This window comes from Bos indicus x Bos taurus, chromosome 28 (assembly GCF_003369695.1).
Source record: "Bos indicus x Bos taurus breed Angus x Brahman F1 hybrid chromosome 28, Bos_hybrid_MaternalHap_v2.0, whole genome shotgun sequence".
Lineage (NCBI taxonomy): Eukaryota > Metazoa > Chordata > Mammalia > Artiodactyla > Bovidae > Bos > Bos indicus x Bos taurus.
Genome location: NC_040103.1, coordinates 43,920,617 through 43,940,325, shown reverse-complemented (window position 1 = coordinate 43,940,325; position 19,709 = coordinate 43,920,617). Strand labels below are relative to the sequence as shown.

The 19,709-nt window shown below is 39.9% G+C and overlaps 1 protein-coding gene across 3 annotated transcripts in view; it reads left to right on the top strand.

Annotated features, from left to right (window-relative positions):
* The window catches only part of PARG (poly(ADP-ribose) glycohydrolase), a 114,541-nt gene that overhangs the window by 74,678 nt on the left and 20,154 nt on the right, over nucleotides 1-19,709 (top strand). For all 3 annotated transcript variants that reach the window (XM_027530507.1, XM_027530505.1, XM_027530506.1), the window contains exons 13-15: nucleotides 4,244-4,391; nucleotides 14,347-14,425; nucleotides 15,828-15,936. In XM_027530507.1, the coding sequence (XP_027386308.1) occupies nucleotides 4,244-4,391; nucleotides 14,347-14,425; nucleotides 15,828-15,936 (336 nt within the window). The remainder of the gene's footprint in view (nucleotides 1-4,243; nucleotides 4,392-14,346; nucleotides 14,426-15,827; nucleotides 15,937-19,709) is intronic.

Sequence of the window (19,709 nt, the reverse complement as noted above, 5' to 3'; positions counted from 1 at the left end):
GTCTCTGACCCCAGTTCCTAACTAAGAGTGTCTGAATCCCTTGAAATTGCCCAGTATGTCTTTTGTTCTAATAACACACCTCTTGGTGGGCTCCTGGGTACCTTCAGTATGCAGTCTGGGCACCAGAAAGACTAAGCCATGATTATAAGTTTGGGACTTTCTGCCCCACCTCCCATCCTCTGGGAAAGCGAGAGGACTAGAGACTCAGTTAATGATTGGTCATGCGAATGTGTTGAAGGCTTCCATGAAAATTTTCGAAGTACAGGATTTGGAGAGCGTTGGCATTGGTGAATGCGGAAGTGCTGGGAGAAGACGTGCCTGGAAAGGGTGTGGGATCTCTGTGCCCTCCCGCGTGCCTTGACCTGGCATCTACATCCGGCTGTTCATCTGTGTGTGTGCCCCTCCCGTGTGCCTTGCCCTGGCATCTACATCCGGCTGTTCATCTGTGGAAAGGGTGTGGAATCTCTGTGCCCCTTCCGTGTGCCTTGCCCTGGTATCTACATCCGGCTGTTCATCTGTGTGTGTGCCCCTCCCGTGTGCCTTGCCCTGGTATCTACATCCAGCTGTTCATCTGTGTGTGTGCCCCTTCCCGTGTGCCTTGCCCTGGTGTCTACATCCGGCTGTTCATCTGTGTGTGTGCTTAGTGGCTCAGTCATGTCTGACTCTTTGCAACCCCATGGCCTGTAGCCCGCCAGATTCCTCTGTCCATGGGGATTCTCCAGGCAAGAATACTGGAGTGGGTTGCCATGCCCTCCTCCAGGGGAGGAGGGATCCACCCAGGGATCAAACCCTGTTCTCCCATGTTGCAGGCAGATTCTTTTCCATCTTAGCTACCATGGAAGCCCTGTTCATCTGTATCCTTTACAATAAATCAGTAAGTGAAAGTGTTACCCTGAATTCTGTGAGCTATTCTAGCAAGTCATCAAACCTTGGAAGGGGGTAATGGGAACTCTAATTAATAGCTGGTGAATTAGAAGTACTGGTGTCAGTCTGTGGCTTGAAATTGGCATCTAAACTGGGGAAGTCTTGTAGGACTGAATCCTTAGCCTGTGGGATCATTCACTGACTCCTGGTAGAGAGTGTCAGAACTGAATTGGATTGTAGGACATCCAGCTGGTTGTTGCAGAATTGTGGGAAATCCATGCATCTGGTGTCAGAAGTGTCGTGAGTGTGGTAGTAGGGTGACAGTAAAGAAGAGACCCAGGAGGGAGTTCTTCCTATACAGTATAGAAGTCTCTGTTACATTACTTACTAAATTCTGGATTTTTCATTGTATATGACTGTGTATGTACACAAGTTTGGTGTGTATGTGTAATCTCAGTTCAGTTCAGTCACTCAGTCATGTCCGACTCTTTGTGACCCCATGGACTGCAGCACACCAGGCTTCCCTGTCCACCAACTCCCGGAGTTTACTCAAACTCATGTCCATTGAGTTGGTGATGCCATCCAACAATCTCATCCTCTGTCGTCCCTTCTCCTCCCATCTTCGATCTTTCCCAGCATCAGGGTCTTTTCCAATGAGTCAGTTCTTTGCATCAGTTGGCCAAAGTACTGGAGTTTCAGCTTTAGCATCAGTCCTTCCAGTGAATATTCAGGACTGATTTCCTTTAAGATTGACTGGTTAGATCTTCTTGCAGTCCAAGGGACTCTCAAGAGTCTTCTCCAACCCCACAGTTCAGAAGCACCAATTCTTCGGTGCTCAGCTTTCTTTATAGTCCAACTCTCACATCCATACATGACCACTGGAAAAACCATAGCTTTGACTAGATGGACCTTTGTTGGTAATGTCTCTGCTTTTTAATATGCTGTCTAGGTTGGTCAAAGCTTTTCTTCCAAGGAGCAAGCGTCTTTTAATTTCATGGCTGCAGTCACCATCTGCAGTGATTTTGGAGCCCCCAAAAATAAAGTCTGACACTGTTTCCCCATCTATTTCCCATGAAGTGATGGGACCAGATGCCATGATCTTCGTTTTCTGATTGTTGAGTTTTAAGCCAACTTTTTCACTTTCCTCTTTGACTTTCATCGAGAGGCTCTTTAGTTCTTCTTCGCTTTCTGCCATAAGGGTGGTGTCATCTGCATATCTGAGGTTATTGATATTTCTCCCGGCAGTCTTGATTCCAGCTTGTGCTTCCTCCAGCCCAGCGTATCTCATGATGTACTCTGCATATAAGTTAAATAAGGGTGACAATATACAGCCTTGACGTACTCCTTTCCTGATTTGGAACCAGCCTGTTGTTCCATGTCCAGTTCTAACTGTTGCTTCCTGACCTGCACACAGAACTCCTCAAACAGAATAAGACAGAGTTAGAAGCCGTTTCTTACATGTTGCCCCATAGAGCCTGGCATACTGTTGGGGACAATAGTAAGTTTAAGACAAATAATCCTGGCAGGCTGAGTTTGCTTTCTCTCATTGTTGTTCAGTTGCCAAGTCATATCCAACTCTTCGCAACCCCGTGGACTGCAGCAAGCCGGGCTTCCCTGTCCTTCTCTATCTCCTGGAGTTCACCTTCTCTTGAGGATTGTCTAGCCCACCCACCTTTATTAGTAGGAACCTGGGGATCCCATCATAGTGCTTCATAGAAAACTTACATGTAATTTTAAACTAAATTTCAAGTATTAATTTCTGGTTAAACTAAATTTTTTTATCTTCATTTTTCCTCCCTTAGGTGTATTAAAGCAAAAAGTTTGTAATATTTATGCAGTTTGGGGCTTGTGATTAAATTTAGAAGGAAGAAATCTTTGTCCCTTAAAAAGTTATTATACTGTGTATAATAGAGTATAATAGGTTCATCCTAGAGCCTATTATACAGGGTGAACTAAGTCAGAAAAAGAAAAACAAGTGTCATACACTAACACATATATATGGAATTTAGAAAGATGGTCCTGATGAAATTATTTGCGGGGCACCAGTGGAAACGTCCTCTGTCCATGGGATTTTCCAGGCAAGAGTACTGGAGCGGGGTGCCATCGCCTTCTCCGAGTGGAAATGCAGACATAGAGAACAGACTTATGGACGCGGGTGGAGGGTGGGCGGGAAGGAGAGGGTGGGATATATGGAGAAAGTAACATGGAAGCTTATATTACCATATGTAAAATAGATAGCCAATGGGAATTTGCTGTGTGGCTCAGGGAATTCAAACCAGGGCTCTGTAGCCTAGAGGGGTGGGGTGGGGAGGGAGGTGAGAGGGCAGTTCAAGAGGGAGGGGCCATATGTATACCTATGGCTGATTCTGTTAAGGTTTGGCAGAATCCAGCATAAGTCTGTAAAGCAGCTATCTTCAATTTAAAAGTAAATTAAGTTTTTAAAAAGAAAAAAAAAAAGAAATTACTCACAAAAGGTTACTTCCTAAACTTTTCAAATCTTTAAGGACAAGGGTTTGATTGCCATTTTATATAAAACAAGTACAGGCTATGCACCTTGAAGACATCATGGGTTCAGTTCCAGACTATCACAATAAAGCAAGTCTCATGAATTTTTTTGTTTCCAATGTTTATAAAAGTTATGTTTACACTATACTGTGGTCTTCTAAGTGTCCAGTAGCACTGATGTCTAAGGAAATGTACATGCCTTAATTAAAAAGTACTTCTTGCTAAAAAAAGTCCAACCATCATCTGAGTCTTCAGCAAGTCATAATCTTTTTGCTGGTTGAGGGTTTGAAATATTGCAGGGATTACCAAAATATGACACAAAGTGAGCAAATGCTATTGGATAAATGGCACCAAGAGCCTTCCTTGGCGCAGGGTTGATACAAACATTCAGTTTGTTTTAAAAAAAAAAAAATTGCAATATCTGTGAAGTACTATAAAGCAAAGCACAATAAGATGAGACATGTTTGTGTAATTATGTCATATGAAGTACATAAACAGAAATTGAGTAGTGAATGGTAGAGAAATGACCTTAAAACCTTTCCAGATAAAACCTCCCTTGATTTGTAGCCCTTGGAGCACAAATAAGGTTTCTAAACAAGAGCCCATATGATTACATTGAGGCTTTTGCCTAAAAGCTCTGTATTCTAAGTTCATTCTAAGGTTTTGGAATCCAAAGAAATATTCAGAGATGCTAACTGCAGTGAAGTGGAAAGAGTGCAGTCAACCATAATCCAGTATCCCTGGGAAGATTGATAATTTGGGGATTGATTTATATGGGGAAGGAAAGGAAGGGCAGAGCTTAGAGGGAGTACTTCTTAATCATAAATGTAGGTATTTTAAAGCAGCATTTAACATGTCACATTTTCCCAAATAGGTGGATTTTGCAAACCGTTTCGTTGGAGGTGGTGTAACCAGTGCAGGACTTGTGCAAGAAGAAATCCGCTTTTTAATCAACCCTGAGTTGATTGTTTCACGGCTCTTCACTGAGGTGCTGGATCACAATGAATGTCTTATCATCACAGGTTAGTTCTGAGACATCTGGACAATGGGATGGTTCTCCGTCTATGACGATCATGAAGACCAGAGGCCACTCAGTTACAGCTTTTCTTTTCCGTGGGCATTAGTCCCAATATTTTTCTTAAAAAAAACTTTTTATTTTGTATTGGGGTATAGCCAATTAACAATGTTGTGATAGTTTCTGGTGAACAACAAAGGAATTAGTCTTAATATTTTATTTCATTAATTTATACTTGTTTTTTTTTAATTGTTTCATTTTCATAATCTTGAGTGAGATATTTTATCCCCGCATTTTCTTTCTTGGTTTCTTTATCTGAAGAACAAGGGTAAAAATGGTTCAGTTACTCTCTAGTTTGAAATTTTTATGATATAGTACCCTCAAAAAAAAGATAGTGATTTGTCTTTGAGCAGGAATCCTATTACTGTCCTTTTATTACACCTCCAGAGTGACTCATTGTGCTTCAGTATGAACACACTAAGTAGGAAAACAGGTGCAGTTTGAAGAGGGTCAGTACAACAGTGAGCTTTATAGAAGGGAATAAATCAGTGACCTTATGTTTATTCTGATTTCTAATCTGAAGAGAAAAAGTATGATTATCATAGTGCCTATTTGACTTATGTTAACATGGGAGGAGAAAAGATGGAAACACAGTCAAATTTATACTTACAGGCCTATTACCAGGATTTACAGCATTTTCCTTAAGTTTCTCTAGATTGTAATATTGCTGTGTCAGAGTATTTGCTTGTGTATAAGCTATCAAAAAAAAATGATGGTTAACTCATAACTCTTAAGAAACTCTTGATCAGCCACTGTAGGGAAGTTAAGGCTTTTTTATTCAGGTCCCTAAAAGCGTGTACTTTGTCGCGTCCAACTGTTTGCAACCCTGTGGACTGTGGCCCACCAGGCTCCTCTGTCCATGGAATTTTCCAGGCAAGAATACTGGAGTGGGTTGCCGTTTCCTTCTCCAGGGGATCTTCCTGACCCGGGGATTGAACCCGCGTTTCTTGTGTCTCTTGCGTTGGCAGCAAGATTCTTTACCACTGTACCGCCTAGGAAGCCCACCTAACAGAACACTCCCATGTAAAAGCCATAACCAGCCATCAGTTGCTGATGCCTTTTTTCTTTCTGCAGAAGAAGATTCATTTCCTCTTTCCGTCTATTCCCACTTTGAGATTAGTGCAGCAGACTAACAGACTAAGTGTAGAAGAATTTGGTTGATTGTCATTCTCAAAGATTACAGTGGGATGAAAACCGTCTCCTGTTAGTTCTATCAAATGTATAACTCAGCTAGTCCCTCTACTAAGAGGTATGTGACGGGACTAAGACTCTGGGGCCACACTGTTTACCTCAGATACATTTGTAGGCAGCCTACAGGGATGTACCTAAATTTTGTCCCTTATGTTCTCCTTTCAGGATTTCCTCTTTGTCTTGCAGCTGTTCCATGATGTGTGTATCTCTTTGACTTTATCCTATTTGGATTCATTGAATGTCTTCAATGTTTATATAAATTTGGTACATTTTTGGCCATTATATCTTTAAGTATTTTTTGTGTCCCTTTCTCTCCTCTCTCTTTCTAGGACTCCTATTATGCACGTGTTGGTTCAGTTCAGTTCAGTCGCTCAGTCGTGTCCGACTCTGCGACCCCGTGGACTGCAGCACGCCAGGCTTTCCTGTCCATCACCAACTCTCGGAGCTTGCTCAAACTCAGGTCCATCGAGTTGGTGATGCCACCCAGCCATCTCATCCTCTGTCGTCCCTGCTCCTCCTGCCTTCAGTCTTTCCCAGCGTCAGGGTCTTTTCCAGTCAGTCATCTCTTCACATCAGGTGGCCAGAGTTGGACTTTAGTTGCCACCTTTGGTGATAGCCCATTGGTCTCTGAACTCTGTTCATTTTTCTTCATTCTTTTTGTTTCTGAAACTGGATAGTTTTAATTGACTATCTTTGAGTTCACTGACTCCTCCTTCTGCCATCTCTAATCTGTTTTTTAATCCTTTCAGTGAAATGTTTATTCCAGGTATTATACTCTTCAACTATAGAATTTCTATTTGATTCTTATCTCTATTGAGAGTCTCTATTTGTGACGCATTGTTCTCATATTTTCATTTAGTTATTTAGACATAATTTTCTCTAGGTTGTTTTTTGTTTTTTTTTTTTTAACATATTTAAAACATTGGACTTAAAGTTTCTGTTTAGTAAGTCCAGCATCTGAGCTTCTCAGGGACAGTTACTCATGAATACTTTTGTTCCCTGAATATGGACCCAACTTTCTTATTTATTTGCATGTCTCAATTTTTTTGAAAACTGCACGTTTTAAATGTGGCCACTCTTGGAATCAGATTTTCTCTTTTCCTCATGGTTTGTTTTTGTTGCTGTTTGTTTAGTGACTTTCCTAATACTGTGAAATCTGTATTTCATGTGTGGTCACTAAAGTCTCTGGATGGTTAGATTAGCGGTTAGCTAATGATTAGACGGAGACTTCTTTAAATGCCTAGAACCTATAAGTCACTCATTCTTTGCCAGAGGGCTCTATGGTTTTGTTGGGGCTCACCTTCACCACTCTACCAGGCAGTTGACACTTCTTCCTGCTTGCATGGAGCTTCAAGATCAGAGTGAGGCTTGTTATCAAGATAAACACAACTTACTGTGTTTACCAATATTCAGTCAATTTGTCTTTAATAAACTTCTCAGACTGCTGCAAGCCTTTGGTTAATTCCTACAGTTCAGAAAAAGATGATTCTCACAAGTTCACCAGTGTTCTTATTATTTTTATGGATAAGGAATTCTGTGAGGTTTTTATGTTGTCATTTTCGCTGATGTGTCCTGATCTTTTAGAAGTGCTTGTAGGTGAAAGGGCTTTCAACAAGTTATTCCACACCTTTTAGGTAATGCTATATTATTTTTTATAATATCCTTGTGATTCTGCTGTTTTGGTGAGGTAAGGCAAAAAATAAAAATTGTTGATTGAGTTTGTAGAAAGTTTAGAATGAAACTTCAGCAAAGAAATTTCTTCTTTGACAGAAACACAGCTATAACCTGAAGTTAATAACCTGAAGCATTTCATCCAGTATTCTGAGGTTGATCCAAAATGCACTAAAAGAGAAAGATAAAACCCTTTTATTCTCAGCACTGTCTCAACTCACACACTGGTTGTCTGTCTGCATTTGTTGTGTATTATGTATGCAGAGAAGAAGGATGCAGTTAGAAGTTATTAGGGGACAAAGTGTAAGGAAGTACAGAACAAAAAAAATTAAGCTGTCGTAAATTCATTGTTGGGCTTATGAATACTTTGAATATTGGTCTCAGACTGTTTTAGAGGGTGCTGAAGGTCTGGAATGTGATTGTCTCCAGTATTTGAGTGTATCAAATAATACTCTTAAAAGATTTTTAATTTTTAGCTGTTAAGCTAGGTTTGAACTGAAGACTCAGAACAAAATATTCCATCCATATTTAAAGATGAATTTGTGAAAGATCTGTTAGAGTGCAGGGCATTTAAGCTCAGAGCTGATTGTTTCATTTCCTTCACTTCTGTCATACTAGAGAAGTAGTCTCTTGTCATTTCCCATTAATGTTCCTCTAAATAAAAGATGTAATTTCCCTGGGACTAGTAAAACATTAGATTTTTTTTCTTTTTTGAGGATAGTTTCTCTCCAGTCTAAAAAAGCTTCATCACTCTGGAGTTATATCTGGTCTAATTTACCTGCAGCCATTGTAAAATTGATGGAAAATCGCAGATCCATGACTCACCTTCACATCTGTAATTACCTCAGGCTAAGGACACCCAGGGTGACTTCAACTCAGCATTTTCCCCATATCCACTTAACTCTATTTTAGTGCCTTCTAATTAATATCTGTGATGTGATGTTCCCTTAATGGAAATGGCCATTTCATCATCTATTTGATGTTGGATTTCTGCCATCTCCCTTCTTTGGAGACTCTTAACCATGTACTGCAATCTATCTGCCTGATCAATTCCATTCCTTCAATGATTCATCCAGGCTCAGTGAGCTAATGGCTGTGACTGTGCTGCCTGAATCTGTAGAAGAGTTTGAGAAATTGGAAATAAATTAAATTTATCATCATTGTGGGGCATCTGGTTGGTATCAGACTTTTAAATGAATATGAAACAGGTCATGCAAACAGGCAAATACTTTTATCCAGACAGTGTTATTCCTCTACTTGCTGTAATTCTCCCTGGAGCAGTCATGAGTTAAAACCTTTCAATAAGTATGGATAGAGGGAAGGAATTTAAAACTCTGATCTTCCCCCTGCTTTGCTTTTCCCCTAATGTTCCCCCAGAACATCCAGTAAATAGCTTTGGTACTAAAAGGTTTTACTGTGGTGCTGTGATATTGTTTTGATATTTCTGTGAGAACATAAAGAAGATGCCTAGACATCTTACACTGACCAGAATGTTGGTATGCTTAATATAAAACCTGCCCTCTAGTGAATCACATTGTCGTAAACATCACAGGTCCCTGTATCTTTGTATCAGCAGAACTGATAGAAGGACAAAGGTGGACCCATTGTTCATAGTACTGGTACTTCTCATTGAGCAACACTAGAGGTGCCCATTGCCACAAAACGGCCCTCAGTTCAGTTCAGTTCAGTCGCTCAGTCGTGTCTGACTCTGCGACCCCATGAATCGCAGCACGCCAGGCCTCCTTGTTCAACACCAACTCCCGGAGTTCAGTCAAACTCACGTCCATTGAGTCGGTGATGCCATCCAGCCATCTCACCCTCTGTCGTCCCCTTCTCCTCCTGCCCCCAATCCCTCCCAGCATCAGAGTCTTTTCCAATGAGTCAACTCTTCGCATGAGGTGGCCAAAGTACTGGAGTTTCAGCTTTACCATCATTCCTTCCAAAGAACACCCAGGACCAATCCCCTTTAGAATGGACTGGTTGGATCTCCTTGCAGTCCAAGGGACTCTCAAGAGTCTTCTCCAACACCACAGTTCAAAAGCATCAATTCTTTGGCACTCAGCTTTCTTCACAGTCCAACTCTCACATCCATACATGATTACTGGAAAAACCATACCCTTGACTAGACGGACCTTTGCTGGCAAAGTAATGTCTCTGCTTTTGAATATGCTATCTAGGTTGGTCAGCCCTACATCATTACTAATGACACCAGCTCATTGGGAAAGATCCAAATTCATTTGGAGTTTGGCTTTTCTTAATTTTTGTTAGTCATGGGAATGAAAGGCAAGAGTGTTCTTTCTGCTGCATAATCACCACTGTTTTAATGATACTAATAAAATTGGGGTAGATGGTTTTTGAATAAACCTTCTTGCTAGGGGCATAACCCATTAGTAAGTAGAATTTCTTTAATCTCCAATTATTTTTTGCTGTTCTCATCATAAATTTTCATTACTAGTAAAAGAAAATAAGAATTTTTCTTACTACTAAATCTAAAACTCATAAAGTTGTAATAAGCTCTTGAAAAGATTTAAATGGGTTCCTTAAGTTTTTAACTTAGGTGAAGATTTATCTTTGAGCATGAAGTCTTAAGGCTATCCCTAGGGAGAGCTATCACAAAGGTCATTCAGACTTTTGTCTCTTCTTTGCTGTTATCACTGTTTACCTTTGCATTTTCAGAAAAGTTTATCAATAAATTTAAATTTTAAACAAGCTAAGGGCAGTTGTCTTTCAGAACAAACAACATAGTTGTGAAAGGTGTTTACTTAGAAAACTCAGGATTTAATTTGTTGAGAGCAAAAGCATCTGTATGTACATTTTTGATTTCCCAAACCTGAAGGAAATAAAGTTAACTTTTGTTTCTCTTAGGAAAGAAGACAGAAACCATTCTAAAATGCAATAGAAATTGATCATTGGTACTTTATATTTTTCAACCACTTTTAAAAAGACAGGTGTTTGTTTTCTGTAATTAAGAGGTCAGAGTAGGCATTATTATTATTATTATTATTATTGCTAAGAATAATGAACAGATTTGTGCACTGCAGGGCCAAAGACAGAAGGAGGTTGTTCTCGTCTCTCGATTTCCAGTCAGGCCAGTAGACCGGGCTTCTCCCAGCCTTGCGTGAATGGAGTCAGATGTCTCGGCGTCTCTAGCACGTGTGTCTGCGTGCTCAGTCGTGTCCAGCGCTCTGTGACTGCCAGGCTCCTCTGTCCGTAGAATTTTCCAGGCAAGAATACTGGAGCAGGTTGCCGTTTCCGTCTCTGGGGGATCTTCCCAATCCAGGGATCAAACCCATGTCTCTCATGTCTTCCGCGTTGGCAGGCAGGTTCTGCACCAGCTGAGCCACCAGGGAGTCCCTTGGTTTCTCTACTCTCTTACAAAGTTAAGTCTGATGACACCAAATACCAGCTGAAGGTATTGAAGGGTTTTTAATTTGTTTTATTTGGTTTTCCAAGCAATTCTATGAGATAAACAATATAAAAATTATTGGCAGGCTTGATTTTTTTGATGTCGAAATGACGTCCAGTGAGATTAGGCTACTTAAGGATTCACTTTGGGTGATTCCTCATAGCTCTTACCATGTCATGCTCTTGGTAAATGAATTTTTAAATATATGTCAATTACATAATACTTAGTCCAGATTAAGTATTTCTGGATTCATTTTAACCTCAATGTACTTCCTGTTTTGCTCATTAATTATGTTTATGCAGCAAGTACTTACTCAACTGCTTCTGTATTCTTACATTGTGTGTGCGTGATAAGTCACTTCAGTCCTGTCCAACTCTTTGAGACCCCGGGGACTGAGCCCACCAGGCTCCTCTGTCCATGGGATTCTCCAGGCAAGAATACTGGAGAGTATTCTCCAGTATACTGGAGAGTGGGTTGCTATGCCCTCCTCCAGGGGAAGATGCTAATGTAGGCACAAACATTAATAATTTATAATTCCTGCCCTTGAGAAGCTGTCAGTCTAGTGAAGAAGACAGATTACATTTTTAATGGTTTTATTGAAGTATAATTGGCATATAACAAATTATATATATTTAAAGTGTACAATTAGGTAAGTTTTGACATATGGCTACACACATGAAGTCATCTTTTTGCCTGTGTTTTAATTGGGGTATTTTTTTCTTTTAAATTAATTTCTTTATTTTAGTTGGAGGCTGATCACTTTACAATATTGTGGTGGTTTTTGCCATACATCAACGTGAGCCAACCCCTGGTATAGTTGTTTACCTTGAGTTTTGGAAGTGCTTTATATATTTTAGATAAGTCTTTTATCAGGTACAAGAAATAAATCTTTTCATTATCTTCAATGACTTTTGAAAAACAAAAGTTTCTAATTTTGAAGTCCAGTTTATTAATTCGGGGTTTTGGGTTTTGTTTTGTTTTGGAGGGTTTTTTAAAAAATTCTTTCTGATTTGATTACTGTAGTTTTATAATAATTTGTGAAATCAGTGTGAGCCCTCCAGCTTTGTTCTTCTTCGGAGTTGTTTGTTGAATTTATCTACAAAAAAGGTTCTTAGAATTTTTAAAAATAATTTTATTTATTTACTTCTGTGTTGTGGCTGCGCTGGGTGCTCGTTGCTTTGCGCGTGAATTTATTTAGAATTTTAAAAGTACTTTTATTTATTTTCTTCCGTGTTGCGGCTGCGCTGGGTGCTCGTGGCTTTGCGCATGCTTTCTCCAGCTGTGGAGTGTGGGGGCCTCGCGTCGGTGGTGGTGCCTGGGCTTCTCACTGTGGCAGCTTCTCTCATGGTGGAGCAGGGCTTCTAGGCACACAGGCTTCAGTAGTTGCGACTCACCGGCTTAGCTGCTCCACAGCCTGTGGAAATCTTCTTAGACCAGGGATCAAACCTGTGTCCCCTGTATTGGCAGGCGGATTCATACCCACTGCACCACCAGGGCAGTCCTAGAATTTTAATTAAGACTGTTTTGAATCTACAGATCAATTTGGGAAGATTTGACTTTTTAAAAAAAATTTATTGAATAGTTTTAACATGGTGTTAATTTCCTTTGTAAGCACAGTGACTAAGTGGTGTGTATGTATAAAGTCTCTTCATATCCTTTTCCATTATGGTTTGTCACGGGATATTGAATATAGTTCCCTCTGCTCTACAGAAGGACCTTGTTGTTCCTCCACACTTTATAAATGGTTTTCCTTTCCTGTTCCCAAACTTCAGTCCTTCTCACCCCTACTCCCACTCCCCCTTGGCAACCACAGCCTGTCCTCTGTGTCTGCGTCTGTTTATGTTTTGTGAAAGTGTTCATTTGTGCCGCGTTTTATATTCCACGTATAAGTGGTATCGTGTGGTGTCTTTCTCTTCTGTCTTGCTGTGCTTGGTGTGATAATCTCTAGGCCCATTCGTGTTACTGCAAGTGACATCACTTCACTCTTTTGATGGCTCAGTCATGTTTCAGTGTGTGTGTGCTGGGGGCGGGGTGTCTTCTTTTCTCAGTTCATCTGTCAGTGAGCACTGCGGTTGTGTCCGCGTCTTGGCTGTTGTAATCAGTGCTGCTGTGAACGTAAGGGTGCGTGTATCTCTTCTTTGAATACGCTTGTCACATATTCTTTAAACTGGGACACTTTATCAACCTTGTGTTTGTTCACCTTGATATTTTTAAAATATATAAGCCAGTTACTTGGTAGAATCTCTCTTTATGGGGGTTGCCCAGTGTTTTTTCATAACTAGATTCAGTTTATTCATTTTGGTAGGAACTGCATGGAAGTATGGCTTCCCTGATAGCTCAGTTGGTAAAGAATTCACCTGCAGTGCAGGAGACCCCAGTTTGATTCCTGAGTCAGGAAGATCTGCTCAAGAAGGGATAGGCTACCCACTCCTGTATTCTTGGGCTTCCCTTAAGGCTCAGCTGGTAAAGAATCTGCCTGCAATGCAGGAGACCTGGGTTCAATCCCTGGGTTGGGAAGATCCCCTGGAGGAGGGCATGAGAACCTACTCCAGTAGGTTCTGGAGAATCCTGGAGAATTCCATGGACTGTGTAGTCCATGGGGTCGCAAAGAGTTAGATACAACTGAGTGACTTTCACTTTGCCACTGAAGTATATCTTTTGAAGAGAAAAGTAACACCGTAAAATCCACATACAACTTACATGTGTAGGTAACTTACAAGTTAGCCCTTCGAATACATGTTTCCTTCACTTAAGGGGACCACATCTATGGATTCAGTCAACTGCAGATTGTGTAGTACTGTAACATTTACCATTGAAAAAATCTACAGTGTAAGGGCACCCATGCAGCTCACACTCACGTTGTTCAGGAGTCAAGTGTACTAAGAGTACCATTAGTCTTAGTTCTCAATGTTGTCTTGTTTCTCTTCTTTTTTATATGTAAAAAGTATTGTCTTGCTCAAGGTTTTCAGCTTTTAATTTTACTGTTTGTTGATTCTTATCAGTTATTGAGTTGACCATAGAAGTTGGAGTGAGCTTACTTAGTTAACTAGTAGAACACTGTAGACACCATCCTTGCTGATACGTTCAGGTCCCATAAATTAGAAGCCTGGGTTAAATGCCAAGCTTGGTACCTGTTATTATCAGATGTTAATTATGCTTTTCTCCCTTCCTGTCTTCTCATGCATAATATCCTGGTTTTACAAAGCCCTTTGAAGTATTTTGCCTATTGATAGGCAAATCCTAAATTTAATCTTATTGGTACTTTTCTTAGGGAATGTTTTTATATAAAATTTATTTTCTCAACAATGCAAATTAAATATTACCATCAGATTGCAGACACTGAAGACAGTGGTCTTTTGTAAAACACTATCTTTATATACTCATAAAAGGAAAAATGAATATGACAGACTATTTTATTTTCTTTGTTGATTGGACCATTCATTCACTGTATGTTAAATATTGTGGTTGCTTCTGGAAGCATCATTTTTTTCTTCATGTGAAATAATAAGTCATTAAGACTTGTGGAGTTTTTTATCTGTTTGTTTGTGTGTTTCTTAACAGAGACCCTTTAGAAGGTGTAGTTTTTAAGAAATATTTTTTCTGAAAAATAATAGTGGCAGATTATTTGTTTCAGGTACTGAGCAGTACAGTGAATACACAGGCTATGCCGAAACATACCGCTGGGCCCGGAGCCATGAAGACAGGAGCGAAAGGTGAGTTCGTTTTACTTTATATCACATGGCCAAAAGCTAAGGAATGTGGGCTTGACCCTGGTACATTCTGTCTTCCATCTACTCTTACTTGAGAAATAAAACTTTCTTCTTAGATTCAATAGTACAGGTTCACTAGTAGTTAAAACAGATTCACCATCTCTGTATACTCAGAGAAGAACAGAGAAAGAAAAGCCAAATATCTAAACCAAGACCAGGAAAGGCACAACTCTCTACAGGTGTCTCTGCAGCTAATTGTAAGCGTCCACTGAAGGTTAACTTCCAACAACACACTTATTTCGAGTGGATTCTAATGGCAACTTACAGCCTTTGAACAGCCTTTTTAGTTGTCCTTAACTTCTGTGAGATTAGGTAAGTGGGGGAAACCTACGCTGGGACAGTTTGCCTGATGCCACAGAACGGTTGCGAGCAGAACCCGTGGAGAACTTTGCTGCTGCTGTCTCTGGTTTCTTATTGCAATACGTTCTTAGACTTTGACATTTTTGCTTCCCCAGGGGCAAATTTTTATTGAAAACGTGTGTGTGGCAAATGTGTGTGTATTTCAGTGGGAAGAGCCATTGTAGCAGAAAGAATCAGCCACCGGCCTTGTAGCCATACAGCCTTACTCTTTGTAATGTCCCAAGTCCAGTTGCTAGTCTTTCTTTGTTTTGGGTAAAATATATGGCTGCAACAGTCACTAAGGTGGATTTTTAATTCTTTATAATTATTTACAGACTAGCATGAAGGCTTCTGTTGCTGTTGTTCAGTGTGAAGCATTGATGGGAATATCATTATATGCATGTTCATAAAGAGATGCATATTTAGAATTTCATGTTTCCAAAATCACCATCTCATCCAACTTTTCTTGTCTCCACAGGCAAATTGTTATTGTTTTCTTTGCCTTTTTAAAAATAATTTTGTGCACTCAGCAGTTGAAGGTAGCAGGTGGAATTCTGTACTGAATTGTCACACTTTTTTTCCCACAGCACTCCACTCCTTGGGCCTAGTGCTTGGACAATATATGGCGAGGTTACAAACTCAGTGATTTAGAGCAGTTCTTCCAGAACAGAGGAAAGAGCTCTTGTCCAGATACAAAGGCCAGGTCTTTAGTGATGGGGGGAAACAAAGAACTAAATCCCTTTGGTTTGACCACCAAATCTTTTAACCTCGAAGACTCACTGTGAATGATGTATCATTTACAGTATGGTCTGTCTTTTCATTTTACTGCTTAATGCTTGGTACCCCACAATACGTGTGCCTTGGACTTCCTGATTTGCTGAGACATAAAGCCATTGGTTGGTTGGTTTGTAACGTATTAGCCCTTGGAGGTCTCCGACCCTGCCCTGGCGGGCTTGTCTGCTGAGTGCCTTTGCCCGCTCCTCCCCACCCCCGTGTCCTGCCCCAGGGACGACTGGCAGAGGCGCAGCACTGAGATCGTCGCCATCGACGCCCTCCACTTCAGACGCTACCTCGACCAGTTTGTGCCCGAGAAGATCAGACGGGAGCTTAACAAGGCCAGTGACCTTATTTCTTTGTTCATCTGGCAGCGGTGTCTGTCTGCTGCCATTTTATTAATGCTGAAATTAATGCTTTGTGGTAATTCCTGCAGTGTCAGGGCGTCTGCCCACAGCGCTCCTGATTTAATGGGTCTGTCAGCTTGGACAGGATGTACTTTCCATTTTGTAATTGTTTGATTACTGATGCCAGATAGACTGTTGCTTGATATTAAGCCCCACACATGCATTTATCTCATCAAGTACATTTAGCTGCTTTGGAACATTATCATTTTAAAACGATATAGAAATGAATGAACCTTGAAAGTTTTTTCAGACCTACCCAGTGACACTTCTCTGCAAGGTATGCTGTCAGGATTAGAGCAGATAGACCATGAAAGTCAAGTCATTGTTGTTCTTATATTGGTAAGAGTCATGCAAATTATTTATTTGGTAATTTGACATATTTATGACGGAATATATGGCTTTCTGTGCTTGGTTTTATCTCCTGTAATCATTTTATTTTTTTATGTTACAGAAATATAAAAATGAGCTAGACCTATTGTTAGTTCAAGTTTTTACTAGTTAACCATAATAAATAAACTAACATACAATAGCATTCTAATTCTGTTCTCTAGGTAGATAGGGCCTTACCAAAACTGTTGCTTTTTTCTTTAGTTCCTCAAATTACTCTCACAGCCAAGACTGAGCCAATTCTGAAAACCATTGTTTAACTTGCATGAATAGGATTTGGTCATGAAGCTCATTATTAAGATAAGGTTTGTGGTTTTGCATGGCTCCCACGTGCCAGTCCCTACACAGACTTTGGTAATGAGAGCCGACTGGGCGTACCATGGGAGGGAGTTGGGAGTGCTGTTGGACTGGCGTGTGGGCCTCAGAATATCATCTTCGCATCTTTTCCCTGGGTCTGACCACAGGAATGGCCTCTGTGTGGTGCTCTGCTAATCCCAGCTCAAGTACCTGGTAATTTCATATTGTTGTCAGTAAAATAACCAAATAATCTAGAAAGGCGTTTACTATGCTTAAGACTTAGGGGACATTTCCAGTATAATTACATTTGCTATCTTATATCCTAGTGTACTTGAGAATCTAATTTGCTGTTGAACATATTTTTAAAATATACAATTAGGTTATTTTAACATTTGAAGTTCTCAAAGGAATCCCATAAAAAGTTTGAAGAGTAAATGCATTATTTTCCAAAATTGAACTTACATACAGATTCCATTTTACTTTAATTCCTCAGAAAAGCTGTCCAAAAAGACTGTTCTTTGATGTGTCAACAGTTATAATTTCTCTTTTATATGACTCATGATACTAAGGAATATCTTTTAGGTACCTTTTAAACGTGAGCCTGCTTTCACTGTCTAAACCCTTGCCTTAAAGCAGTTGTTTCCAAGCACATGGTGTTTTTATTACATAGCATATCAAGTAGAATGAGATTTATATTCAGCTTTTCATCAAAAGTGTTTGTGACTGTGTCACATGGTCATTGATAGTAGAAGACATTTATAATCAGTGGGTGTGGGGGTCCTAGGATACCAGGGAGCCCTAATGCAATCTAGTATCCTTATAAGAAGAGATTAGGTCATACAAAAAAAAAAATTAGGAGTGCATGCGCACAGAATGAATCCCATGTATGGGTCTACATGCAGGTGACCGTCTGCACGCCGAGGAGAGGGGTCTCAAAAGAAACCAAGCATGTTAACACCCTGACCTTGAACTTCTAGTCTCCTAAACTGAGAAAAGTAATGTCTGTTGTTTTACTCGCATAGTCTGTGTGGTACTTTGTTATGGCAAGAAATATATGGAAAGTTTAGAGAGACGTGTATGAAAAGGAAATGTATTTAACCATTATTGTACATTAACACACATTTCAAGGTTCTTTTTTTTATGGATAATATTTATATTCCCACAAATACTTTCCTGCAGGAGCTGGATCATTCACTTTTACAAATATAACCCTGGACATAAATAAATATTCTCATTTTTAATTCCCTATGGCTAACCGATGACACCACGACTTGGAGAGCATAGTAAATTAAATGTTTTACATCTCACTGTGTTTTGTAAACTTAGGTTTAAAGCAGAATTCTATATTAAATCACTTCAGAGATAACTTGTACAGTGCTTTTTTTTTTTTTGTATGCCAGAAAGAAACTAGACAGAATCAGAAAAACTCCATTTCTCCAAATGAAGCAATAGACCAGTTTTCCCGTCAGAAGTCAGTGTGGGTCCCTGAACTCTGGGGGCTTGCTGAAGTCAGTGTGGGTCCCTGAACTCTGGGGCTTGCTGAAGTCAGTGTGGGTCCCTGAACTCTGGGGGCTTGCTGAAGTCAGTGTGGGTCTCTGAACTCTGAGGGCTTGCTACTTTTAGGCAGTACTCAGCTTCCCGGGTGGTGCAGTGGTGATGAGTCTGCCTGCCAGGGTAGGAGACGTGGGTTGAGTCCCTGGGTTGGGAAGATTCCCCTGAAGGAGGAAATGGCAATCTGCTCCTATATTCTTGCCTGGAAAATTCCATGGACAGAGGAGCCTAGTGGACTATAGGCCATGGGGTTGCAGAGAATCAGACTAAACTGAGCGACTGAGGACATACACACACAACAGATAACAATTGAAGGGCAGTCCCACAAAGCGCTTTATCATCTCTGGAAACAACTGACTCTACCCAGGCTCCTGCCAGCCTGTTGGACCCACATCATGACTGACGAGAAGAGTCGGTTTTTAAAGCGACGAGTCAGACTCCTTGCATCTGACTAATACTGTGAAGCGTGCTTTAAAATTGTGAAAGGTCAGCTAGGTAACATTCTCTAGGAGAACTGTCTTTGGATTGGAAAGATTTATGACTCCAGGTTGTAAAAGTGGCAAATAGCTCAGCAAAGGAAGAAAGAAATCATCTGTGGAAAGTTGTGTTTAGCCGTGTTAGATTCAATCCAATAAGATTAAGTAACGAATATATTCTATGGAGTCATCTGGATCAGAAATTTAACAAAGTGAGGAGACCATCTGGGCAGGAAATCACCATTTACCTTTTAAAAACTAATGTATTGATTTTGTTGTTTTTGTTATCACCAAATTCAGGAGAGAATTGTTACAGTGCTTGGTTAACAAAACCGAGCAGTCCTTCCTGTTGCTAGTTCAAAGAAGTTCAACATCTGATCATTTATAATTTTTTCTTGAAGTCTGTGTTACTTTACTTTTCAGGAATATTGGTTCAAAATGTATCATTTTTAGTGAGTTTTCCCTTCAGTTTCTCAATGTATAGAATCAGAATAACCATAGAAATATAAAATCTAATCTCTGACTTCACACATGGGAAATCTAAGGTCTAAATGATGTTTTCATTTTATATTGCAACTTGAAAAGGCAATATCTATTTACTAAGGTTACAGTTATTTTAAAGACAAAAAAATCATCTATAATTTTACCTTTCAAATAATTGTTTTCATTTTTGTAGGACTTTCCACACAAATGTTTAGTTTCATATAAATGTGTTCAAAAGTGATATAAATATTGTATTTATTTAATTTATCCATAATTTTATTTTTCAAACTTTCTAATGATCTTCATAATAATATGTTTAATGGCCATAAAATTAGTTGGGTTGAATATGAGGACTTAGCTGATATACTAAGACTTAGCTATTAGTTTCTTAACTAAACTAATAGGTGGTCCCAGGGTTCTCTATTATATGCAGTGTAGTAAACATCTTTGAGGAGCTGCCCTGCTGGCTCAGATGGTAAAGAATCTGCCTGCAGTGCAGGAGACTTGCATTCA